Source organism: Colossoma macropomum, unplaced genomic scaffold (genome assembly GCF_904425465.1).
Source record: "Colossoma macropomum unplaced genomic scaffold, Colossoma_macropomum, whole genome shotgun sequence".
Lineage (NCBI taxonomy): Eukaryota > Metazoa > Chordata > Actinopteri > Characiformes > Serrasalmidae > Colossoma > Colossoma macropomum.
The window spans coordinates 31,720,081-31,747,456 of NW_023494798.1; the positions used below are offsets into that span (position 1 = coordinate 31,720,081).

Sequence of the window (27,376 nt, forward strand, 5' to 3'; positions counted from 1 at the left end):
GGCGCTGCCCTAGAGTTCAGGAATTTCAGATGGTGCTTTATGATTATATTTGTGAAGTTTCAGGTGGTCAAATTCCTTTTTGCCCAAGACTTTTTTGTCTTAGCAGATCCCTTAGTGCTTAAAGCCAGGGACAAGTACTTAAAGATTTGGATTCAAACCAGTTTAATGACTGGTAGGCAAATCATCCTTAGGAAGTGGACGGAAGAGAGATGGGCAAAGTAGCTGCATATGAAAAATTATCATTTAAATTGTTCGGCCATTTAGAAGTTTAGAGGCGTAAATGGGGCAAATATTTAAGATTTATAGAGTGTTCTTAAAGATGAGTACCGTGGTGTGACCTTCATTTGTTGTTATTGTTTTTTTTGGGTTTTTTTTAAAGATATGTGTATCTATGGTCATCTATATGCTGCAACATTTCGTTTGTTTGTTTGTTTATTTATTTATATATTTTTATGATACAGAGCCTTGTACCGCACCTTAGGTCAGGTCATGAATGTAGTACCGACACAGTCGGGGTGGGAAGGGGGAGGGTAAAGGGTGTCATGCTGTTGCAGTAAGATATGTTGTTTTGTATTAATCTAAAATAAAAATCAATAAAAACTGTTAATCATAAAAAAAACTTTAAATTTATAACAATCTTTGAAGTTAAAACCCCATTTTTTTACAGTTCAAATATAAAAAATGGCTATTTCTGCACTTCAGTGGTTCAATCTGACCTTCTCCATGATTTCTCCATGCTTTTGTTGTATGTATTTGAAGAACAAGATATAAATTTAGAGATTTTTTTTTTGCTCTGACAAACTACATTTAGAACACGTAAGAATAGGAACTCATACATCAGACAAATTTTATCTTTACTCAACTTTGAATTAAAAAAAAACTACACACTTAACGATCTGAACTGTGCTCCTAATAGTGCATTCAACAATAAAGAATGGATCCTTTCTGGGAATTTGACCTCTTTAACTTGTTTAAATCTACCACTAGAGGGGTTACAGCACGTGCGTGCTCAAAGCAAAAGGTATTCGTGTACTACTATGTTTCCTATCACTGTGTTAAAGATGCACAAGGCTTTCTTTATTGTTGAATGCACTGTGCTCTGAATCTGACTCACTCACAGCATATTCAACAATAAAGCCTTGTGCATCTTTACCACAGTGATAGGAAACACGGTATTACACAAATACATTTTGCTATAAGCATGCACGTGCTGTAACCCCTCTAGTGGCAGATTTAAGCATGCTAAAGTGGTCATTGCCAAGTTCCCAGAAAGGATCACTGATTCAACAGGGTTAAACAAAAATAAACAGTCACAGTCAGTGAGATCAGTAGACTGCAGTACCTGGCTGGAATTGATGGAGGATTCGTTGTGGAGGACCTCCAGAGTCCGGGTGATCCACGTGTCGTGGTACGGATGACCCTGCGGTGGCCGACGGAGGTCGAAAATCACCAGCCTGCCGTGCTGAGCAGCTAAGTCCAGGAAGTCTTTCAGCGTAGGAACCGTCTGATTCTCCACCAGAGCGCGCTCCTCCAGGTCCAGAGACGAGGCCATCCCAAACGGATCCCTCTATGGAGTGGGAGAGATTAGGATAGAGCGTCCTGATTGGTTTGTTATGGATTATCTACTGTGATCAAATTTATATCTTTGTAATATAAACTATTTTCTAAAGAATATACTTCATGTGGCATATCGTCACTGTCCAATGAAAAACATGTATCTCCATTTTTTTGCGATTTTTACTTTTCTGCATCATTTGAGCTCAGCAGTCGTCCTTTACACTGTGTGAAAATTTTATGATGATTTGACCAATAGAAATGCTCCAAAATTGCTTAGAATAAAATCTTTTTTCCATTGACTTACACTGAAAGTAAAGAAGGTTTTTGACCTCTCCTGTAAAGTTACTATTTTGGAGATGGACAGCAACGAGCCTTTGTGTGGTGTTTCTTCACCTCAGACTGGCTGGTGCAGATGTCATTAGGATGTGATATGAGGGACGCAGTCTTTGTTGACTGAACTTAATCACTGACATTGTGTTTAGTTATGTTTGTGAAGCTGTATGTTTCTAAATCCCCACTTTATCAGCTTTGATATGTAATGATGAATCAGTTTCTGCGATAAACACATTGTTAAAGGCTGCGATGACAAGACAGATCAAATTACTTCACATACGCAACATTAGAGTGAAATAAACAGATTTTTCTACGGCTAGAAGCAACAGGTGCTCACCTGGGCTGGGTTTGAACCATGCGCTCCCGCATGGAGTAACTCAACAGCCAATTATAAAACATATAAGTGTTTACAGTTCAAAAACTACTCTATTCTGAACTACCAGCCTGTACAAATACTCCAAACTTGATGATAGCTCTCAATCCCAGTGTTACATATGTGAAGCAGTAATGGCTAATTAAAAAACCTGCATCACCATAAGGAGCCTTACACACAATTAAACATACATTAATTAGTTTTTTGTAGCCTTCAAGAAAAAGTTGTTCAGGATTTTTTAGCATTACAGTACCTGCGGTATTTTATTCATTCCATTTTGCACAATAGTGAATTATGTACTTGCAATTTTGTATTTTGTTGCTTAAAGAAGAGGTTCGATTTCTATTGATGCAGCAAAAAACGTCTGCACTTGTGGTAGATTCAGTCGGGTCTTATGATCAAAATCCCATAACTTTATCCAACATTGCATTTTACATTGCATGATATGGACATTCATCACAATTTATCAATTCTCTTAGTTTTCTTTTTATGTTACTGTAATTCTGACATGCACTTTTTATTACATTTCAGTTTTCTTTCTATTTAAATTCAAAATGTGTTCATCTCTTTTCACTTTTTTTGGCATTAATCACAAGAAATTCTTTACTTTTTTTATTTTTGATTTTTTATCTTAGGCTACGTTCACATTACCAGACTGAAGTGGCACAAATCCGATTTTTTGCCCTAATGTGAACAGATCTGATGTTTTCAGGCCTGTGTGGACACGCAAATCTGATCTTTTCAAATCCAACCTGAGCCACTTTCATACGTGGTCCTAGATCAGATACGTATCCGATTCATGGCCATGTGGAATTCATGTGCTTCTTTTCCACTGCTCCATCATTCAACGTTACCATGGCAGCAGCGCCGAACAGAAGTTAAAGCCTGTAAACGGTGGAAAAGCAGCTCATCTCACCTTTTTCTCTTTCGTCTCGCTCTAATAATGAAGCTGAGAGCTGATCAGAGTTAATTATCTTCTCAGCGAAGCTCGTTCTGCTCGTTAGTTTGTGCTGATGATGCACGTGATTCATTCACGTGACGTTACTGAGTAGGATGAGCTCATGAGGGTCATTTCAGGACGCTGGTTCGTTCACATTAATGACAGATTTTAATCACTTACTAATCACTACCTAAACAAGTGTGAACCATCGTGTCAGAGAGATCAGATTTGGGCAAAAAATCGGATTTGAGCAATGAGGCTTGTAATGTGAACGGAGCCTTACGTCAGGCTGTGGCAAATTACTCAACAGGTTAAATTCAAGCTAGCACAGAATCAGACTAATTAGTCATGGTTTTAATAACTGACACCGAAGCAGAGGTAGTAAAGTTTGTTTATGGTGCTGATTTTTATACTATTCTAAATTACAGAGTAATATTTTTCTTCATAAACAAATTTAATACATTCTCCTTGAAAATTCCCCCTTCATAAATACTAATAAGTAGTTGTTTGTGGTTTGTGACCGTCTTCCTGAGTGGACTCTATGATGTGAATGAGTTACGCACTGACGGCCTTTCTCTGTCCTGTGTTCAGTGTGAATGAGAGTGAATGGCTGGCACCTCCTGGCGGAGCCTAAATTCCAGCCCAAATCTTTTAATCCCTATTGATTTCCTCCCTCGGATTTACAAAGGATTTCTGACGTTAATTAGGAGGCCAGGCTGTGGAGCATATTTTGGATATGTGTTGTATTAAGCTAAAACACCATGAAGGGATCAAAAGCAGCTTTCATAATGCAAACCTGTTTTTTGATCAAGACATCCATTCGTTTTGTATCTCTTTTTGTGTTTTGTGTCTTGTTTTGCTCTACATAAAACACAATATGCATTATTTAACAGGAAGATACTGAAAAATACATAAAAAAAATAATAAGTTTGCTTAAACGCTGAAATTTGAGGAAGTTAAACAAGTCTTTTTTATAATACCTTTGATCAAGACATCCATTTGTTTTGTATCTCTTTTTGTGTTTTGTGTCTTGTTTTGCTCTACATAAAACACATAATACATTATTTAACAGGACGATACTGAAAAATACATAAAGTTATAAATGTCTGTGTAAATGCCTGAGTTTGAGGAAGTGAATTGAGTCTTTTACATAATATCTTTCATATTAGTCATTATTATGTTTAATTATATTGCTTACACTGTAGGAATGATGGACGGATGTCTGTTTAAGACACTGAACAGGACTCAGGCAATCAAAAAACTGTTAAAAACTATTTATCTCGACAGTAAGTCTGTTTTTGCTTTTATAAACACTATAATATTGGAATAATTTTACTCTGTGCTGTATATGCAGCTGTAACAATTCTGGATATAAACAGCTGACGTATAGTGCACTTGGTCACAAAATACATTTTATTTCTCAAATAAAGGTGGTACTAATCATAATATAACACTGATAGTACTTGTATGATAATGAAACAAGCATGAAAGCAGCATTAGATGTGCTTTGCAATGAAAGCCTTGAAATACAAACGAATATAATACAATAAAAATAAGGTGAATTAATTCTGGAAATCAGGTTTGAATCTTGCTCTTCTTAATGCAGTTCTCAATGTATTTGTTCATCTCCAGCATCGAAACACCTGCTTTAATTTAAAGTAATAGTTCTGTCTAAAAAAGCTAACGTTGTGAGAAATGAATGAAAGCGTACTGCCGCCCATGTGCGTATTACGGTTCTTTAAAAACTCCACTTCCTCTTTCTACAGTTAATCATAGTTTTGTTTTGTTTACTTTGGTAAAAGTTCAAAAAGAGCCTGCATTTTAAACTGTTTTCTCGGATGTCCTAAGACTTCTGCTCAGTACCGTAGCTGTAGCAGTTAATGTAGAAAGTTTTAGGAACTGACCGCGAGGAACCACGCTCCGGCGCTGAGCATCTCCAGCTCGGCCCAGGTGAACATGGCCGCTGGGGTGTTGGTCCGGTTGGGGAAAACCTCGTGCACGTTGGTGGTCCTCCTCAGTGTGTTGTCGTGCATGAGGAAGGGCACGCCGTCATAACTGCAGGAAATAAAAACACGGAGGTTAATGAGAGTTTTACTGCTGCAAACAGGGAGTCTAAGTGCAGGAGGCAGAGGAAGTGAACAATAATAGAGAAAAGTGCTGATACACAATAATATTGATTGTTTTTTAAGTGCTAACTAGGACAGAGGAGAGATATATTATGACTTATTAACGCTACTAGGGTTGCATGATGGTAATATGATATATTTTATGAAATACCATATTATCAACTCCTTAAAATCCCAGGCTTATTACATACTAAGGCTTACTATTCAGTAACTACAGGGACTTCAATTAAAACTAGTCGAGCTATTCTTAGGGTACAGAAGTGTGTATTAAAACTCTGGGCCACCCTTTGGGCCCTGGCTATTTAAGGGTTTAACATATTAACAGATACATTAAAATGCAGAAATAGGTAATATCACAAATAATGCATATATTAAATCGCAATGTTAAATGCATAATGAGTCTATCTAGAGGTGGATGATATGGCAAAAATATAATATTGCAATACATTAAGTAATTTTCACAATACATGATATGTTCAGAGAAGCATACTGTATTGAACAATGACTTAATTTATCACAATAATAACATATATTGTCATATTGGCCAGCCTTAAGTCTGTCTGTCTGTCTATCTATCTATCTATCTATCTATCTATCTACCTATCCAACCATTTAGTTATCTAGTGAACTGCATATTACAACAACGTACAGAGAAAAACTTTTTTATGTAGTACAAGTACAGATGTTCCATTGTCCAGGTCCTCACATGTCAACATTTACTGTTTTGTAACATGGAAAATGATTGGATATTAAATAAAAGATCTACACTGCACCTTCCAGTGAACTAAATTAACAGTAGTAATTAATGTAATGACAATCTGCAAAATTATTACATTTAACAATAACTGGAACTAAAGTAACATTGCAAGTAGGTCAGTCACTTGTATTTGTAAGTCACAAACCGACTTACAAATAGATTACGTTGCTGGTTCATTTCACGTCTAGGGGTGGGGTGTCCTGATTCTTGTTGAGATAGAGGGGGAGGGTGAAGTGTTAAGACTACATGGCCCTCCAAACTGAGGTTTTTCAGAGACTCCGAACAGAGTGTTATGAGAAAAAAAAGAAAAAAACGACAAGACGGCTGAACAAGAGACCAAAGAAACACACAAATGTGAGAATTTTCTCTGTTAAAAAAATTATGATAAACATTGGATTATCTTAGTTTAATGTTGTTTCGGTGTATCATGGTCCTTTTCTTCATAACAAGCATAAAAAATTGTTAATAGTAGCTGATGTCTCAGTAGCTATCCAAATTTCCCGTTCCACCTTAAATAGTCCAGGAGTTCTGATGCCTGAAGCGCTAGTATGTAACTGCTGAACTATGGAACAGGAAAATTCAAACGAGAAGCTGGTGAATATCTAAATTCAGCTTCATATCACTGAAGAATTAGGGGTGGGTGATAACAAATAATTGCCCCCCTCTTTGAAGGCATATGATGCCCTAAATGTAACTAAAGCCCAGCAGTGAGGAGCTGAACTTTACCCTCCTCTGCTGTCACTGCAGACTGGCAGGGTCGCCTACAGAGCAGCGCTGGTAGCTGTTAATGAAGTGATGCTCTTTTTATTTGAGGGTCCCATTTCATAGGGAAAGATTTCAACCTCTACCTTGTAACTCAGTTCTAAGGGGCGAGGTGACACTCGAAAACAAGAGTTAGGGGTAAAATTAAGAAACAGGATTGAGCCTTAGAGTGTATTACAGTTTTTAAAAAAGGGCCAGAGATATTTTTCTACAAAGTTCAGTCTTAGAAGTTAGTTGCATTTTCTGCTTCCCAGAATTAAAGTAGCCCCTTTATAAATTTAGACTCAGTCCATAAACCCTTCCTCCACATCTCAGATGTCCAGCCTCTGTGTTCTAGTACGATCGCTCTTCTTGCCTCTTTCCTTTTCTCAGTAATGGATTCATAACAGCTACACATCCTTTCAGCCGCACATCATATAGCACGCAATAAATTATGTCCTGCTTTCACTTCTCCTTCACCCTACAAACCTTCAGAGTCACCGCATTTCTTTACAGGCTCTTGTGAGACAGATCAGCGGCTGATCTCCTACCCCACCACCTTTCCCAGGTAACAGCAGCTCCAAAGACCTTCTAGTCCATGTCATATGAACTAGCGTGCTAGCTGGGTCTGTGAGGATGCTACTCCGCTAACCGGATTAGAGTAACGCTAATGGGCTTTTCTACTCATCATGGCCGGGTGGCGTGACACATGGTCAGCTGCCAGTGTCTGCTCTCTATTTATAGAGGCCACCTGGCTGGCGTGTCCTTGTGTCCAGTGATAAGGATCTTATGAATGAGTGACTCTTTGAAGGCAGTGAGATGTTTTTTGTTTTTGGTTTGTTCATGAAATGAATTTACAGTGCAAGTCCAGAACAAACACAGCAAAACCCAAAGCCCTGAATTTACTCCTACAGAGTCCATTTACAGCTTTAGTCATTGAAGCACCCTGACAGGTAAAATATAGCCATCGTGTGCTGAGTGGATAATGGCTGTAGCAACAACAGCAACAAAAACAAAACAGGGAAAATTGGGTAAGCTTTTATAGCCTCCCAGCTGTCCGATACCATGAGGGGAAAGAGGCTGCCAGCAAAGGAGAAATCTTTAGCTAGAGAGAGTCAACAGGAAAAACTCAGTTTGTCACAGTTAGACAGTGAGATGAAGGATGAATTCTACAGTTTTGCCTCTTTTGCTTTAGCCTGACAATGAATGCAGATAACATCTGAACACTAGTACAGTATAATATAAAACTATGTACAGTATAGTGCAGCATGTATACATGTGAGCAGTACAGTGTACAGGGTAGTATTGTAAAGTACAACCCCATTTCCAAAAGAGTTGGGATGCTGTGCAGAATGTAAATAAAAATAGAATGCAATGATATGCAAATCATGTAAACCCTGTATTTCAATAAAAATACTACGAAGACAACATATCAAATGTTGAAACTGAGAAATGTTATTGTTTTTTTTAAAAATATATGTATATTTTGAATTTGATGCCAACAATACATTCCAAAAAAGTTGGGACGGGGGCCTGTTTACCACTGTGCTTCATCACCTCTTCTTTTAACAACACTCTGTAAGTGTTTGGGAACTGAGGAGACACTGCTGTAGTTTAGAAAGTGAAATGTTTTCTCGTTCTTGTTTGATAAAGGATTTCAGCTGCTCATCAGTTCAGGGTCTCCTTTGTTGTATTTTTCATTTCATAATGTGCCAAATGTTTTCTGTGGGTGACAGGTCTGGACTGCAGGCAGGTCAGTTTAGCATCCCAGCCTCTTTTAATACAGACCCATGCTGTTGTAATACATGCAGAATGTGGTTTGATGCTGTCTTGCAGAAATAATCAAGGCCTTCCCTGAAAAAGACGTTGTCTGAATGGCAGCATATGTTGCCAAAACATGTATCGTTCAGCATTAATGGTGCCTTCACAGATGTGCAGGTCATCCATGCCATGTGCACTAATGCACCCCTATACCATCCTGAATACTGGCTTTTGAACTGTGCACTGATAACAAGCTGAGTGGTCTTTAGCGCAGAGGACACAGTGTCCATGATTTCCAAAAAGAACCCAGGAAACCCCAGTCCAGTAAATGGTCGGGCAGCAGTGTTTCTGGGCTGTTTATATATGGTTTCTTCTTTGTGTTTTAGAGTTTTAACTTGCATTTGTGGATGCAGCGACAAACTGTTTTCACAGACACTGGTTTTCAGAAGTGTTTCTGAGCCCAGGAAGTGATTTCCACTACAGAATCATGTCTGTTTTTAATGCAGTGCTGCCTGAGGGGCCCAAAGATCACGGTCAGCAAATACTGGTTTTTGGCCTTGTCTCTTACATACAGAGATTTCTCCAGATTATCTGAATCTTTTAATGTTATTATGTACTGTAGATGATGAAATCCCCAAGTTCTTTGCTATTTCATGTTGATAAACGTTATTCTTGAATTGTTGCACTGCATCTGATCATGCAGTCTTTCACAGAGTGGTGAACCCCTCCTCATCTTTACTTCTGAAAGACTTCGCCTCTCTGAGATGCTCTTTTATACCCAATCATGGTACTGAACTGTTGCCAATAAACCACCAGGTGTTTTTTTTAGCATTACACAACTTTACCAGCCTTTTGTTGCCCTCGTCCCACCTTTTTGGAACGTGTTGTTGGCATCATATTCAAAATGGGCAAATATTTTTCAGAAAACAATAAAATTTCTCAGTTTCAACATCTGAAATGTTGTCTTTGTACTGTTTTCAATGAAATATAGGGTTTAAATGATTTGCACATCATTGCATTTTGTTTTTATTAATATTTTGCGCAGTGTCTCAAATTGTTTTGGAAATGGGGTTGTATTGCAAAGTATACCATTGGTATACCAGGTTGTATGTATAGTGTAGTGTAGTGTTGTATGTATGATGTAGTACAGAGTAATATGTATAGTGTAGTATAGTGTTGTGTAGTGTAGTGTAGTGTGTATAATGCAGTATAGTGTCCAATGTACTGTTGTATAGTGTAGTGTAGTATACATAACAGTATAGTGTATAGTGTTTAGTATAGTGTAGCATATATAATGTAGTACAGATTAGTATGTATAGCACAGCATAGTGTTGTATAGTGTAGTGTAGTATAGTTACTGTAGTATGTATAACACAGTACAGAGCAGTATGTATAGTGTAGTATAGTGTAGTATAGTTATTGTAGTATGTATAACATAGTGCAGAGCAGTATGTATAGTGTAATATAGTGTAGTATAGTTATTGTAGTATGTATAACAGTGCAGAGCAGTATGTATAGTGTAATATAGTGTAGTATAGTTATTGTAGTATGTATAACATAGTGCAGAGCAGTATGTATAGTGTAGTGTAGTGTAGTATAGTTATTGTAGTATGTATAACAGTGCAGAGCAGTATGTATAGTGTAATATAGTGTAGTATAGTTATTGTAGTATGTATAACAGTGCAGAGCAGTATGTATAGTGTAGTATAGTGTAGTATAGTTATTGTAGTATGTATAACATAGTATACAGCAGTATGTATAGTGCAGTATGGAGCAGTACAGTATAGTCAGTATAGTGTGTGATTTTGGATGCAGCCATATTCTTAAATAATGTAAATAACTGAAGGTAGTGAGCACGACTGGATCTTATGAATGGATGGATCTTTGAAGGTGAGCTCTGTAGCTGATGACAGAGGGCTCAAAGGAGAAAGCTCATGGCTGGACATGTGCCTGACCACTGGACATACAGGAAGTTGTGTGTGGCTACTTATAAGGTGAGAGCAGGAGAGGAGGCTAATACAGCCTCAAAATAATGACAGTAATGGATAAGGGAGAGCATGCGAGGCAGAGGGAAAGTGAAAGAGGCAAAGAGCGAGAAAGAGAAAGAATGATGGAAAAGAGGGGTAAAGAGAGACAAAAAAGAGCAAGAGAAAGGTAGCCACAGGAGAGGACAGAAAGAGACAGAGAGAAAAAGAAGGAGAACATGGGACTGAAAGAGAGAGAGGGAAATAGAGAAAGGAGGATGGAAAAAGATATTAAGAGAGGTGAAAAGAGATCGAGAAGGAAGAGATCGAAGAAGAAAGAGAGGAGAGAAAAAAAAGAGTAGGAAAATGAGAGGAAGAAAGAAAGAGCAAAAGAGGAAGGGAGAGAAAGAGAAAGAGAGACAGATGGAGGCAAAAAGGAAAACAGAATATAAAAACTCACCTTATACTGACGTCGGTCTCCAGCCCCTCTCCTCCGGCCTCCACAGCCTTCTGGAAGGACAGCTGCGTGTTCTCGGGAGCGAGCTATAAACACAACAGAAAATTTCAGCTCTGTGACTCAGAGGCCTGCATGAAAAATGAAAATATATTTCTTAGAATGTGAAATAGAGGTGGGTAATGCCAGTTTATCACAGTCTGTAACATTAATGGGATATGAAATTTCAATATAAATGGCAGAGATGGGAGTGGCTATTTTTATAGTATAGTATAATTAGTGTACAGAGTGTATGTATAGCATAATTAGCATAGTACAATGAAGCATGTATGCATAGTGTGGTGTATATAGTGTATAGCATAGCATAGTGTTGTATAATGTAGTGTAGTGTGTTTAACGCCGTATAGTGTAGTGTAGTGCTGTTTAGTGTCATATGTAGTGTAGTCTAGTGTAGTATGTATAGTGTAGTATGTATAATGTAGTACAGAGATGGTATGTACAGTGTAGTACAGAGTAGTGTGTATAATGCAGTATAGAGTCAAAGGTACTGTTGTATAGTGTAGTGTAGGATGCCCAATGCAGTATATTGTGGCATAATGTTGTAAATGACAGAGATGGGAGATGCGAAAAGAGCAGAAAACACCTCAAAACATTAATTTAGCTGTTATTTCCATATTTCCATATAACCATCTGTCTCACTGTCTTAAGTAAATGCACTGTGTCACTAGCATTATCATTAGCTTGGGAGATACACAGGAAACGGTCAACATCACCACATAAAAGCGAACATTTTAATGTTCTGAGTTGTACACTTGAGGTAGGACGGTACATATCGGCTTGATTTTAGCCTCAGAGAAACACCGATAACATAAGCATGTAAAACTCTTAAAACTTTTTAGTGCTTATTATATATACTCAAAAAATTAAATGCTAATGTAAACGTTTTTTTAGTTATGCCACAGTCAGAACATCGTCACATACACGTCAAAATCTTACAATTCAGTTTACATCATTTTAAAACAGCAGTTACTTTTTACATCATATATATTCCTGATGAACAGACCACAGAACTGGCCCAAAAGGAATAAATGTAACTTATATTTAAAGAGAATAACATTTTTCCCTTCCACTACAAATTTACCATATTGGAGGTACAAGGTTTTGGCACAACAGCAATAAAGTACAAATTTTCCTAGGTTAAAATTAAATTATTTAATTGCGACATTTTAAGTCAAACAAACAATGACTTTTTCAGGGGAATTTTTTATATTTAAATTTTTTTTTGTCACTCCTGTGAAATAATGACAGCAGCAGGCAGGAGGAAATGCCCTGTGGTGTGAATGTAAGGGTTAAAACACACAACTGATGCTGGTGATATAAACAGAGAGGTTACCATGGGGGCTCCTCTGTGCCCGATGAGGATCGGCGCCGGGCCCAGTGTGCCCTCCTCTTTAATGCAGGGGGAATACATGCCCAGCGGAACCAGATACAGAGTGAAGAGCACAGCCAGATACAGACCCAGAATAATCACCTGCCTCACTGCACAACAAACACAATACAGAAACACACACGTCATTTAGAAATACAGCAATTTAAGTGGTAGCTGGAGAAGATATGAAGGTAGAGATTCATCAGTTCTGGAATGCTAGAATTCATTATAATAATATTTTTAGGCCAGGATATAATTTACGGGCTATTTTTAAATGAAAAAATCCAAAAAAAACAAACCTTTCGTTGTTTTTATTGTGCATATTTCACTACTGTGTAAATAGTTTCTCAAGTTCCATTAAGGTGAGTTTATTTTTAATAATAAGTCTAATGGAATCAATCGGAAACTAAATAAATGGAGTCAACATTTATACTCAAGCATTTGCCTTTGTGGGCTCCAATCAAGCCACAGTAAGTCCAGTACTGTGCAAACATCTGAGGAGATCAGATATAAGACTTGCATGAGGAAGGAGAAAGTTAAAGGAAAATAAGTCACAAAAAAACATAAGTTTACAAAACTAGAGTTCCAAAAATTATTAAAAGCTGCAGAAAACATGTGACTCCTAACAACCACCTGGAAGACCTGGTCGACACCAAAACTGCCCCCATCAGATAAACAACACTCAAAGCTTTCATCTTTGAGAGAGAGGAGAAAATCAAGCTGCTTCAGATCTGAAAACATCCACAGGTGTTTCTGTCCATCCTTCCACTGTGAGAAGACGACTCAGCGCTGTGGGTCTGAAAGGATGTGTAGCTGATCAAGAAGAACCTCACAGAGAAAAGGAGACAGACACATCGAACAAAGAAGCTGAACAATGGACTGACCACCCCAGAGTCCAGACCTCAACATCACTCAATGTGTTTGATTACTTCAGAAAATGATCAACCAGCTTCTAAGACTGAACTAAGGAGTTGTGGAGAAACATCCCTGCAGATGTAACACGTTTTATCCAAGCTCATTTGCACATCTCTCTAATCACCAACTGTGTGATTCAGGGGCACATTCACCCACCCCTCCAACAACAGAGCTCTTCCAAACACAGCTCTAGACTATAATGTTATGAGAGAATGAGAATGAGAGAAGGAGAGAGAGAGAAAGAAAAAAGCCAATCTACTACATAAAAATGACCCAGAGAGCAAGCGCAGCCCAGGCCTGATGTACGTGCAAAATTGGCCCTCACGCAGCACAAAACGTGATATTTTGTTGGGCCCTCAGACTCGGGTTCAGAAGCAGGCCTCTAAAATGGTTATCAGTACACTCACAAAATCACCCAGATGGAATGGCTTGTTTTAGCATCTTTTAAATTGATGTTTTTTTCATTTTCTGTTACAGGCTGTGTTTTCACTCTAATTTTCTTTTTTTCATGATTTTGTTTACCCATTAACAGATGCTTCAAAAACTGTGGGTCAGGATAGTCCAAAACAATCCTACAATGAACAGGGCTGATCGCTGGACCTTTACATGCCCAGCCAACACTCCTGGTGGCATTTAACCCTTGTGTGGTGTTCAGGTCTGTGGGACCCATTTTCAATGTTCACCAAAAAAAAATGATGCGAATAATTATTATTTCAACCTCAGATTTCTTGTTCTTTGCTCATTTTCTGTGAAGAACATATATAATAACCCATTTTCAGTGTCTTCACTCTGTTCACCCCCCACACATTTATATTACACATGGTGTTGGGCTGAACCTGCGGGGAGTAAAAGTATGGAGGTGCTGTGTTCTTCACTCTGTTCTCCTCCTACATGGTCTGCTGTTAGTGTGTGTGTGTGTGTGTGTGTGTGTGTGTGGGTGGACAACATGGACAGGCTGCTGACTGGCTACAGCTGCTAAAGGAGAACCCTACACTGGGCACTTCTGATATTTTAAACATCTGGCATTTTACATAAATTGATATGGCTGTATTGATTTGAAAAGCCAATAAAACAAAAACGTGAACACCACACAGGGGTTAACTTTTGCACAGTACTGTAATATGATCATATTCAAATCCAGTACGTCATGCTGAACTTTTTATTAAGTCATAAAAGCACCACGACTGATATGTAAAGATGTTCTCTGGCCGTGGCTGAACAGAATGGAGCTCATTCAGTGTGAATCAGACAGCATTCATAACCAGCACTTACGAAAGCCGTGTGATCTGACCCAACACCTGCTACAGACCCACCTCACTCTCCACTTAAAGCCTGTTTGTTCAGGCAGAGAAGAACATTCCTGAATACACTCTGTGGGTCTGAGTCCAGGTCTGTGCAATCCTGCTGCAGTTATAAAACAGCGGTATTCAGGACTGGTACAAAGGTGGTTTAATAAGTCATTACACAACTCTGTTAGGAAGTGACGTCAGTCTGTTATGGGAAAAACAGGGTGATAATCACATGTTTATGTCTCTGCTTTACGGTTCCACATTCAGCTCTCCCTAATACAGCCCTCAGAGTTGACCCTGCTGATCTAAACAGCCCTTAGAAGTAGCAGATATTACCACCAATAACCGCTGTAATTTTACATGAATTATTTCTCACTCATAACTTATTAGAACAAGAGGAGAACTTGAGAAGAGGAGACTCTAAACTACTCTTTAGGAAGAAGTCCAGACTCGAAGCTGTCCATACAGAACGTAATCAAATTTAAATCTAGTCCATCACGTAACTACATAATTATGTAAATATGTGATTACATTAAAATAATATAGAAAAGAGAGAGAGAGAGTAGAAAGAGAAAATGAGAGATACATACAGAGAGAGAAAGAGGAAGAGAGAGAGAAAAAGGTGTAAATAGAAAGTGAAAGAGAGAAAGAGAAGGAATAGGGAGGTGAGAGAGAGAGGAAGAGAGGTGAAAGAAGTAAGAGTGAAAGAGATAAGACAGCAAAAGAGCAGAGAAAGAGATGTAAAGAGAAAAAGAGATGAAGTGAAAGAGAATGAAAGAGGAGAGAGAGATAGATATGTAAGAGTGAAAGAGAGATGCTACGAGGGAAAGAGGTGAGAGTGAAAAAGACAAAGAGAGATAAAGAGATACAGAGCAAGAAAGAGGAGAGATAGAGAGAGGAGAGACAGAGATAGAGATGTAAATACAAAAGAGAAAGAGTGAAAGAGAGGGAACAGAGAAGTGAGAGGAGGAAAAAGAGAGATAAAGTGAGAATGAAAGAGAGAGAAGACAGCAAAAGAGCAGAGAAAGATGTAAAGAGAAAAAGAGGGACAAACAGAGAGAGCAAGGCAGCGAGTGAGAGAGATGTAAAGAGAGAGATGCAAAGAGAAAAAGACAGACAATGTGAGGGAAACAGAGAGGAAAGAGAGTGAAAAAGACAAAGAGAGATATAAAAAGATACAGGGAGAGAACGAAAGAGGAGAGACAGAGGAAGGAGATGGAGAGATAGAGGGAGATAGAGAGAGAAGGGAGAAAGAGAGCAGAGGGAGAGAAAGAGAGATAGAGTGGAGAGAGAAAGAAGGGAGAGGAAGAGAAGGTGTGAAAGAAAGATAGAAAGAGGAGAGAGAAAGAAGAGAGAAAGAGTGAAAGTGACACAGATAGAGGAGAGAGTGAAAAGTGAGAGATGTAAAGAGATGGAGACACAAACAGAGAAAGAGAGAGAGAGAGAGAGAGAAGGAGTTGGAGAGGGAGACGTAAAGAGGAGAAGAGAGATGGAGAGAAAGAAAACGTGAAAAAAGAGAGAGAGGAACAAAAGAGAGAGACAGAAATAAAATACAGAAGAGAGAGAGAAAGATAAATATATACACTCACTGAGCACTTCAAGGTATATCTACCTTGTTTCTACACTCTCTGTCCATTTAATCTGCTCCACTGACCATATAGGGTCACTTTGTAGTTCTACAGTTACAGACTGTAGTCCATCTGTTTCTCTGGATACTCTGTTCTTCAGTGGTCAGGACCCCCATGGACCCTCACAGAGCAGGTCCTATTTGGGTGGTGGATCATTCTCAGCACTGCAGTAACACTGATGTGGTGGTGGTGTGTTAGTGTGTGTTGCGCTGGTCTGAGTGGATCAGACACAGCAGTGCTGCTGGACACCTCAGTGTCACTGCTGGACTGAGAATAGTCCACCAACCAAAAATATCCAGCCAACAGCGTCCTGTGACCACTGATGAAGGACTAGAGGATGACCAACAGAAACTGTGCAGCAGCAGATGAGCTATCGTCTCTGACTTTACATCTACAAGGTGGACTGACAAGGTAGGAGTGTCTAATATATATATATATATATATATATATATATATATATATATAGAGAGAGAGAGAGAGAGAGAGAGAGAGAGACAGAGAGAGACAGAGTCAAGAGAAAGATGTCAGTGTGGTGTTTGAACAATAGAACAGCTGACACAGTCGGTGCAAGCCTGTAACCCCCTCTCTCTCTCTCTCTCTCTCTCTCTCTCTCTCTCTCTCCCTCCCTCGTTAGTCATCCCCTCATCAGGCGCCCTCTGAGAGTCCAGACGTGAGTCAGCCCCCCACCTCATCACCCATGACAACCAGACACACAGATGGAGAGACAGGGAGGGCCGCAGAAGAAGAGTGAGAGGAATACAAAGAAAGAACGAGATAGAAAGTGATGAAGCCACAGAGAGAAACACTCTGCCCGCCAAAGACGACTGATGCGTCATCTCCGACCGCATTTCACAAACACATCAAACAACTGATGTAAGGAGCTGGAGCAGAGAGCTCTGATCTTTACACAGACACACTGATATTCATTTACTCATTCATCACTATCATGCACTATGAATATGGTATTGTAACTGTAATAAACAGAAATCTCACATAACCAGCTGTGAAAATGCCTTTTTTGTTTTGTTTTGAATTGCAGGCAAAGCCAAACTGTCCCCACCCCTTTATTACTTCCACTATGTCTAACAAGCTACTGGGCCTGTCATGTTAACTATAGGGTTTTCAATGATGAGAGCACTGGATCTCGTTCCCACGCCTTACTAAATTGGGGCCACAACTTATCTCATTCCCTTACTAAGTCACGGCCATGCATTAGGTTTTTAGTTTCCACGCCTTACTAAGTCATGGTCACAATGTAATTATCTCACGCATTATTTTTATTCATACAGGATGTCACCAGCAGGGCTCTGTGGACCGGAGTACACTGTTCCAAAACAGCTCTATTTGTCTAGATGCAAATTCAAAGCCAAACTAACAAACATGCCAGCTGCCCCCTTATTTACTTTACGTCTAATAAGCTATTAGTCCCAGTGTGTTTTTCCAAACAAAACAAAAGTTCTGATTAATTCAATTCAAAATCATTCAGAGTGTTTTGTATGAAATGGATCATGGTAGATAAGCTTAATAACCTAGATACTGTTTACAGTGGTGGTGGCCATTTTATTTACTATCCAAAACCACCAGTTAACTTATGCGTATCTTTTGAGGTTTATACGGAACGTTGATGATGATAAAATAGTGATAAATCTGAAAAAATATGGTTTCTTTGGGGGCTATTCTGTCTTAGAACGCCCTGCATTTACATTTCCGCCATAAATCGATTTAAAAAACATATATTTTAGGCCAAAACTTTTGTAAAGCAATGCCTCAGGCATCAGACAACATATTCATAACCATTTTATGTAATAACCTACCCTGATGTAGCTTTTACCAGCATAAAACTCATATGGACACCTGGTTCCTATCAGAACCACTGTGAAAAATTCTAGCTTCATAATTTAATTGTGTTTCTCTAGAATGGTGCGTTTCTCGCCAAACTACTGCGACTGATTTCCTTTACTTATTATCAGTTTAATTATACAGAATTTTTAGAAAATCAGTGGAATTCCCTTTTACATTAATGGCATTTTGCAGACACTCTTATCCAGAGCGACTTACAATTTGCTCATTTTTTACACAGGTAGGCGAAGGTAGTGTTAGGAGTCTTGCCCAAGGACTGTAGGGTGTTTACTCAGGTGGGGACTGAACCCCAGTCTACAGCATAGAAGGCAGAGGTGTTACCCACCACACTATACCACCCATAACGTTTCAATTAAGGTGTATAGAACTAAATAAGTTCTTTAACTTGTAACCAGAGCTGAACCCTTTCAGTGGTATATTTTTTGTGGTTTTCCTTGCTCACTGCTGCATTGTTTCGGGCCGTTAACTCCCTGGGCCCGGCACCAGTATGCAGCCTGGCTGTTGGGAACCTCTACTGTAGCTTTCAGTAGAAATTAAGCCAACCTACTGCAGCAAAAACAGCAACAGGCAAAACTACAGTGAACAGCAGTACTCACCTCTCTTATTCATTCGAAAGAAGTGTAAGGCTACTGGCCAGGATAGGAGAGTCATTAACAAGACTCCACCCACATGCAGAAAGGGTGCTGTGACCTGCAGACAATTCAGACAATAAACGGCAATATTATTAATAAGTTCAATCATTCAGGCACGTAAGTGACTGTAATGAAGCTGCTGAGACGATCTGAATACCACCTGAGTTTGTGAGTTAATGTGGACTGACCAACCTGAAAGGAAAGCAGGAGCGTTTTCCACTCTTTGCTCCATAGGTCAGAGAGCACAGCTGTAGCACTGATAGAGAAGGTGAGGGTCACCAGAATACCAATCTATAAAAACCGAAAAAAGAAAATATCAGAGTTATTCAATACGGTTTATACAGTGAGGGGAAACAAGTATTCAGGCACTTTTGCTTTTATTTAATATACTTCCAGTGCACATATCCACTTCAAACTGACACACATAATGTATTTGATGTTATTGATTGTGCAACATTATTGTTCTCCTAATTATATATTCTTCTTCTTCTTCTGCTGGATTTTTGTCCACTAACACAACCCACAGTTTTCAAGATATCAACACTGTTCTAACTTCGGAATGTTTGGTCTGATCAGGAAAGGTGTGCTTGTGTACTGCTTTTTGATCCGACGTACGGTTTTCATACAATCTTCGTTAAATTACACATTTTTTCCCATAGGAATGAATGGGGTGAAAAATTGCACGCCCACCTACTGTACTTCTGCTCAACCGAAAGACACCATTTCACATATACTATCTCAGGGCAGGCCCCCAAGCACAAACTCAATGTTGGTCTGACCTGCACTCATCTGTTTGTCATTTTTTCTCATCCCTCGTTTCTCCCATAGAGTCCCATTCATTTTTGACTCCACACTAGGCGTATTATCTCTTTGCCCGACAGCCACCAAACTGCATGTACTCAATCAAGGCAGGACCTCAAACTCTACTGCACATGCATACTGACCTGCACTCCTCTATGTGTCGTTTTTCATCCCTCATTCCTCCCATAGAGTCCCGTTCATTTTTGTCCCCATTCAAATCCTAACCTTTCCTTTGCCCAACAGATACTAGACTGCATGGACTCATTCAGGGCAGAACCCCAAGGTGTAATTCACAGGCATACTGACCTGCGCTCCTCCGTGTGTCGTTTTTTTCATCCCTTGTTCCCCCCATAGACTCCCATTCATTTTTCACAACACTTAGCAAAAACACTTAGCTAACAACCACTCAGTTCGCACCCCTCTTGCCATAGCAACTGCCTAGATACACATCAGCAACCGCCTAGCAACAAGCTTCTGCTGAGCAATCAAACTATTTTTTTGGTTTTGTACTTGTAAAATATGAACAAATATATGCAATGGAAGTATATTAAATAACAAAAACAGAAGTGCCAAAATATTGTGTCCCCTCACTTTATTTAAATTCACTGCAGAAATAATAATAAAGGCCATAAACCATAAAGTGTTCACCTTGTGGCTCCAGTGTAGGTAAAGCCTCTGTCCCTCAGAGAGAAGGCACACCGCTAAGACCTGCCAGTATGTAAAATTACATCAGATAACAAGCAAAACACTTCACAGAGCTAAGTTTAACATAGCTGCAGTTCCATATTCTCACCAGCAGGAGGGCGATGTAGGTGAAAAGTGCTGCAGACGCCACCAGCAGCACCACCGACCAGGGGAACCAAAAGCCCAGGTTTCCGAAGTTAAACCTGAGTGCACACAACATAGAGTCGACAACAAATCCAGATTAATTTAGTGTGCAGAATGCAGACCGTCAGCAGTGTCTTTAGATGGTCAACAGCCAATTATGGGCTGCTATCAAAAGACAATGGGCAATCAATATGTTCATAATCACAAGCCTCAAGACATAAGACTTTAAGATGCTGCCATTTTAAAGGGGAATGTTCAAGATGAATACAAAGTCATTCAGAGTGGTTTAGTGTCAAATGCTGCATTCTAGAGAAACGTACTGAGTCAGATTTGTTCACAGTGGTGGTGATAGGAACCAGACGTCTGAAGAGTTCAATGTCTCTAAAAGTTCCCTCACCGACAATTATTACACTAAAAGGTTATGAATATGCTGCCTGATGCCTTGTATTATGATCGTTTTGAAATAAGGTTTTGGCCTGAAACCTATTGTTTAATCCAGTCATGGCAGGGGGGAACATGCACAGTGTTCTAAGGCAAAATAGTCCCCAAAGAAGACTTTTTTCAGATTTATCATTATTTTACCACCATCAACATTACATAAATAAATTCAAAGACACACGTAGGTTCACTGGTGGCTCTGTATAGTAAATACAATGGCTGTATTTGTGTTGTAGACATCACAACCCCTGGTTCCTATCACCACCACTGTAAAGAAATCTGAGTCTGTAAGCTTCTATACCATGAACCATTTCACATCAAACCCCTCAGAATGACTATTTACATCTCCACCACTGAATGATACAGAAATTTTGAAAAATAAGTGGAATTTCAGCGACCTGTGTAGCATCGCATAGCATCATGTAGCTGATACAGTACAGAGTGCTGTTATACTACATAGAACATGTTGCAGTGGAAGCAACAACAAAATAGTGTCAAGTTCAAGTTCATTTTTAAACTCTGCTTTAATGAAATTTAACTTTCAAAATGATTTATCATGTTTGGCATCAGTTAATTAATTTCACAAACTGACCGTTTTAGAGATGAAACACACAAGGAGAGAAAAAGACTAAGGTAGTAATGTTAGCTGAGGTAACATTTTCATTAGCATCTGTCTGTTTATCGAAAAGACTAAGGCCCATTTCACACCATTTCACACAGATGTGGCACGTTAATCCAGAACCACTACGCGTCGCTTGGTATTTCACACTGGACGCGTCACAAAGCAAGCGCGGTAGCTGTTTGTGTTGCGTTTGTCACATAATATAAACATCTGTATTGTCTGTTTATTACTCATATAAGCTTCATGTAGATGATGACATAAAGAGATCAACAATAAAACCTTCACTAGCTGCCAGGTGATGTAGCGCTATATGAAGAGGAGGAGATGCCTGTGTGTTCACAACATTAACCTACTCAAAGGATGTCAGTCAACCTGTCAAAGACTTAAAACTAGATTTGTTGGTTTGTTTATTAGCCTATATTATAGCAGAGACATTGCATTTCACTGCTGTTTCTGCACAGAAACTACTAGCACGCTGCGTGCGGCACGCGTCAGATATAGACCCAGAGCGTATTTTTAGCGCTACATGCCGCGTGATGTGTGCGGCTGGTGCAAAAGGCTACACTGATTAATATAGGAGCATATTGCGTGGTGCGTCATGCGGCACGGTTACCACGTCTGATGTTAAATGAGCTTGACTGTTTTTCTCTCTGTAAATTACCCTAGCCTAGCTAAGGATAAGTGCATTCCTATTGAAAAACCTGCTCCTTGTTGTTCCCTGTATGACCTTGGATGACCTTATGATGTTAACCATGACTTTGGAAACGTTTTGTGGGTCTCCTTAAAGTATCATGTTGACTTATGATGCATAAAGAGCTGAACATAAGGAACATACAGTCCTACCCTGCTAGAAAAACTACCACAGTAGTGTTTTGGAAGCTGGTATGGTGGTTAACCAGCATGACCATGCTGGGTGACCAGCTAAACCAGCACTTCTTTTTCAGCAGGGTGGGAATATGTAACCTTGGAAACACAGCACCCAGAAAATACAGGTATCCCATGCTCGGAATCGAATGTTGTCGCTGATGTGCGTACCTTCATTTGAAATAGTGGTTTTGAAATTTTGGATGCTGCAGTCGTGGGCGGCACTTCCGTTGTGCTGCGGCGTTTATGCTTACCAATCAAAGTCGTTGTAGTCATTCTGAGCCTCGCTCCAGAAATACAGGAACACCAGCGTCAGGAAAAACGTAACGATGAGGAGGCCGAAACTTCCACACTCCAACTGAAACAACCACAGATAACACACACAATAAGAACGGCTTTTAGTGACTGACTTAGCGCATGTCAGTGTGAGGGGATTCTGTAGAAGTGCGTCAGACTAATGCACCCTTTAAAATCCCACAAATCAACAAATCAATACGCCCCGGCCTCTTAGCTCACACAAAGAAAGAGTGAGTCATCCAAGGGCCAAGCGTCGCAGCTGTTCTAATACTGCTGACGAATAGCACCACATCATGATTCAAACCATCGCAGTGCTTGAGCAACCTTTATACGCACCCTCTATTTAGTCATAAGAAGGTTTTAGAGCTAAATCAGGGCAGATTTGTTTTGGAGTGAAAAAATGCTCCTTTTACAAAACAGCATGTGTCAGCAGAGAGTGTGTAATCGATGCAGCGCTCAGCACACTCGAGAAAAGTGAAATCAGCAAATGCAGCCAAAGTGAGCGAATAAGCTTTCTATAATGAAGCACAGCAGCTGGAGGGTTTACAGCGGGTTTGTGTGCGCGCTGTCAGGATGTTTAGCTTATATGAGGATGTGAATTGCTGCTGCATGCGCGGGAGAGCTTCATGCTTGTCCAATTAAGAGTTGTACATGTTATATTTCTAGATGTTTATGCTACGGACGTGAATTCTGACTAGTTTTGATATTCGAGTACCGAAGAAGTCATTTGTGATAGCACACAGCCTCTGGTGTTCTATTGGTTAGTATTTCCCACATGTAAGTATTTTTGATTGCTGATTTTCCCAAAATAGTTTCTAAAAGTAACATGCGCCTTCGGTGCCCTGCTTACAGTCTCTCTGTAACAGGAGTACACTCTGGAGTAGAGTAGGCTAACAAGTTAACAGGCTGCTCCAGTAATGTTCAGAGACAGGCTTAATTTGTTGGTCTTTTCCTAAAGAGTCAATGTAAAGCTTGCCTGAATGCTTAAGTGTAAATCCAACATTAAAACATTTCAGGAGAAGGGAGGGCGTGTCCTCTCACCCGGCTGCAGCAGCACTCTCCAGGCTGAGCTTTAGCCCTCTGATAGCGCCTCCACTGGCAGCCGTACAGTCCGGCCAGACAGGAGACGAAGGGCTGGTGTTCATAACGCTGAAGCAGCTGCCGCCGCACGACCTTTAATCTCCCCAGCTTCAGTCTGGAAAGGCTGACCGGAGAGCGGCCCATGGGTCAGCCGTTAAACACCAGCATGGAGAGAGAAAAAAAGAGAGAGAGAGAGAGAGAGAGAGAGAGAGAGAGAGAGAGAGACTGGAGGAGAGACTGATCACTCCACACTTCTGGAGACCTGAGTGAGAGAGAGGAGGGGGGAGTAATGAGAGAGAACAGATAGAAGACAGAGAAAGAGGGGGAAGAAAGAGAGTCAGAGAGAGAGAAAGAGAGAGCGAAAGAGTGAGAGGGAGAGGGGGACAGAGAAAGAGAGAGAAACAGAAAGGGAGAGAGAAGGGGGACAGGAGAGAGAAGAGAGAGAGAGGTAGAAGGAGAGAAAGAGAGAGAAATGGAGAGAAGAAGAGAAAGGGAGAGAGGGAAAGAAGACAGAGAATGAGAAAGAGAGATAAAGATAGAGAAGACAGAAAGAAAGTAAACGAGAGATAAAGGGAGAGGGAGAAGCGAAGTGGAAAGAGGTACAGAACAAACAGAAAGAGAGAGGAAATAAAAACAGAGTGGGAGAGAAACAAAGAGAAAAAGAGGGAAAGAAAGAAATACAGAAAGGTGGTAGAGAGAGGTAAGGAGATAGAGACGGAAAGAGAGAAGGAAAAAGAAAGAGGTCAAGGGAGAGAGAGAAAATAAGAAGGAGTGATGGAGAGATAAAGGCCGATGGATGAGAAGGGGTGAAAAAGAGAATGGGAGAAAGAAAGAGGTGGAGAAATGGACAAATGGACAAGAGGAGAAAGAGAGAGTGATGAAGACAGATAGAGAGTGAAAGAAAATATGAGAGGGAGAGAGCGAGAGAGGGAGAGAGAGAGAGAAAGAGAATTAAATGAGTTAAAAGAGAGACACGTCTTTTTCATCCATACCTCATTTCTTCTTCATAATCCAATCTTAAATATGTAACGCTGCCCCCGAGCTGCTGTGAGACAGCGTGAAGGGGACAGAGAGAGAGAGAGAGAGAGACAGAGAGAGAGAGAGACAGAGACAGAGAGAGAGAGATAGAGAGAGACAGAGAGAGAGAGAGACAGAGCGAGAGAGAGAGAGAGAGAGAGAGAGAGAGTGAGAGAGAGACAGAGAGTGTGAGAGAGAGAGAGAGAGAGAGAGAGAGAGAGAGAGAGTGAGAGAGAGAGAGAGAGAGAGAGAGAGAGAGAGAGAGAGAGAGAAACTGAGCACAGATGAAAGAGGAAGAGAGATGCTGAAGCACCACTCGAGGATTCAAGGACACGTTTTCTCGTTAAATTGGAGGAAGCTTTTCAATTCTGCGGCAGAGAGGAGCAGCAGCATTTTGCAGCTCGTGCCCGAAGAAACCTGACATCCAACACCTCACATGACCTGCAACAGCTACACTTTAGTATGGACATCTACACCACCTTCAGCAAAATAATACAAATCAGGAATAAAGTATAGTAATATAAGGAAAATATTAAAGGGAAATTCCACCAATTTCTCAAAATTTCTATACTTTATTGTAGAGAAACATACAGTCTCTGACTTACAGTGGTGCTGATAGGAACCAGGGGTCACCATGACTACAACACAAATATAGACATTTTATTTACCAACCAAAACCACCAGTGAACCTACACGAGTCTCCTGAGCTTTTATGTGGATGTTCATGATGGTAAAATAGTGGTAAATCTGAAAAAAACACTTTGGGGGGGGGCTACTTTGCCTCACAACGCCCTGCACGTACCCCTCCGTGATTAAAGGATTTTGTTAAATTCATTTTAGACCGTAAAACAATGTCTGTTTTTTGGATCAGATGTCTGGTTCCTATCACCACCAATGTCAACAATTCTGACCTGGTAAGTTTCTCTAGAATGGAGCATTTCACACAAAACCCCTCTGAATGTCTCTTTACTTGTTTAGTTATTCAGAAAGTTTTAAAAATTGGTGGAATTCTCCCTTTAAAGAGTCCATATCCTTCTTTTATTTAACCTCTGAGGTCCACTTATGTTGCACAAGGTTTTATGTACCAAAAACAGTCATAGTTCATTTTTACATGACCATTTTTTTTCCAATCTAGATTTATCCCTGTTTTTGTTTGTGTGCCTTTTACAACTGACATATGTAAATGACCCCTGCTCTGACTTGCTGACCCTGTCACAAGTAAGCAAGTGGAGCAAGTGAGGCTAAACTGTTGTAAAATGGTAAGGTGGTTATATGATTTCATGGTTATGACATCACAACCACAATAAACTGTTTTTGCAGCTTGCACGTTTCCATATATGGACTGAAACCTTGAATTGTACATAATTAAAGCCATAATAATTCTAAACAATAATAAAAAAACAAAGACCAGAACGTTTGTTTTCTCATGATATGGGCCCTTTAATATCTTATTTGGCCTGTTTAGAAAAATTCCAGCAGACGAGCGATTCCAGCGGATGAGGCTGTGTGGTTAGTCAGAGTGAAAGCTGCTTATTAATGACCCTGCGCCAGTCCATCACACTGGTCATTAGAAGCTTTGGCCTCACGTGCCTCCCGCGGGCTTCCCTGATCCAGAAATAGCGGCAAACTCATTCATATGCCTTCATTCATATTCCTGCATGTGCTTCTCTAATTCAGGCCACAGCAAAACAAACCAAAAAAAGATAACAAACCAGTAAAAGAAGGATTCCATTAGAGCAGCTCCTCATCACCTATAGCCTAACCATTTAAACTCTTACGCTTATTATTCACTTGTTAATCTTAAGACATTATTGAGTAACTAATATGAACTATTCAGTAACTACTAATAATTATTCTGGAATAACAATAAATTATTCAGTATGTACTTCGAATTATTCAGTAACTAATAATTATTCAATATCTACTGTTAATCAACTTAGAGCTTATTACACAGATATTAATCTAAATATTTATCATTCAATAACTACTATAAATCGTTTAGTACCCACTATTATTTATTCATTAATTAATATGAATTATTAAATAAATATTATAAATGATATGAATTTTTCAATGACTAATATAGCTTTATATTATCTACGATAAATTACTGAGCATCTACTCTCTCTAAACTTGGGCTGCACGATTTTGACATAAAATGCGACGTTCGTTAAAGCTGTCGAATATCATGACGATGATATGAGAAGCGATAAATTAACTATTACAGTAAGCGCAGACATTTTTTTGGGATGTGTAAACAGAAATCAAACTAATCTCTATTTAAACAAACAGCAAAGTACAAAATTACAAAAACACTCTTTAATATTCTGCAATAAAAAAATGAAATACTAACAACTACTTACATCAGCACTACAAGCACATTTCTGCACTGAAGGCCTGAGAGACAGTCAGTATTACCTCAATAAAGGCTATAAAACCAAATAAATACATTTTTTTTTCTATAGGCACAAGAAAGACCTATGAAACTAATATGAAAAGCGTGGGCCACATACTGACCTTTAGAGGTTGACTAAAGCAGTACTTAACCAGCTAAGTGCACTCGGTTCTTCTGTGAGTAAAAAATAAGTTATTCTGCTATATGGTCACAGTGGTAGCCTGTCAGCTGCAGGGGTCGTCCTGGGGCCGCAGCGTCTGACCCCATCAATACAC

The 27,376-nt window shown here is 39.6% G+C and overlaps 1 protein-coding gene across 4 annotated transcripts in view; it reads right to left on the reverse strand.

Annotated features, from left to right (window-relative positions):
* Positions 1–27,376, reverse strand: part of gdpd4a (glycerophosphodiester phosphodiesterase domain containing 4a) — a 49,967-nt gene that overhangs the window by 13,488 nt on the left and 9,103 nt on the right. For all 4 annotated transcript variants that reach the window (XM_036584926.1, XM_036584925.1, XM_036584924.1 and 1 more), the window contains exons 2-11: positions 23,651–23,951; positions 22,567–22,670; positions 20,354–20,447; positions 20,209–20,268; positions 18,952–19,050; positions 18,724–18,817; positions 12,400–12,545; positions 11,013–11,095; positions 5,108–5,258; positions 1,343–1,567 (exon numbers count right to left, since the gene is read on the reverse strand). In XM_036584926.1, coding sequence (XP_036440819.1) covers positions 1,343–1,567; positions 5,108–5,258; positions 11,013–11,095; positions 12,400–12,545; positions 18,724–18,817; positions 18,952–19,050; positions 20,209–20,268; positions 20,354–20,447; positions 22,567–22,670; positions 23,651–23,833 — 1,239 coding nt within the window. In that variant the 5' untranslated portion in view covers positions 23,834–23,951. The remainder of the gene's footprint in view (positions 1–1,342; positions 1,568–5,107; positions 5,259–11,012; positions 11,096–12,399; positions 12,546–18,723; positions 18,818–18,951; positions 19,051–20,208; positions 20,269–20,353; positions 20,448–22,566; positions 22,671–23,650; positions 23,952–27,376) is intronic.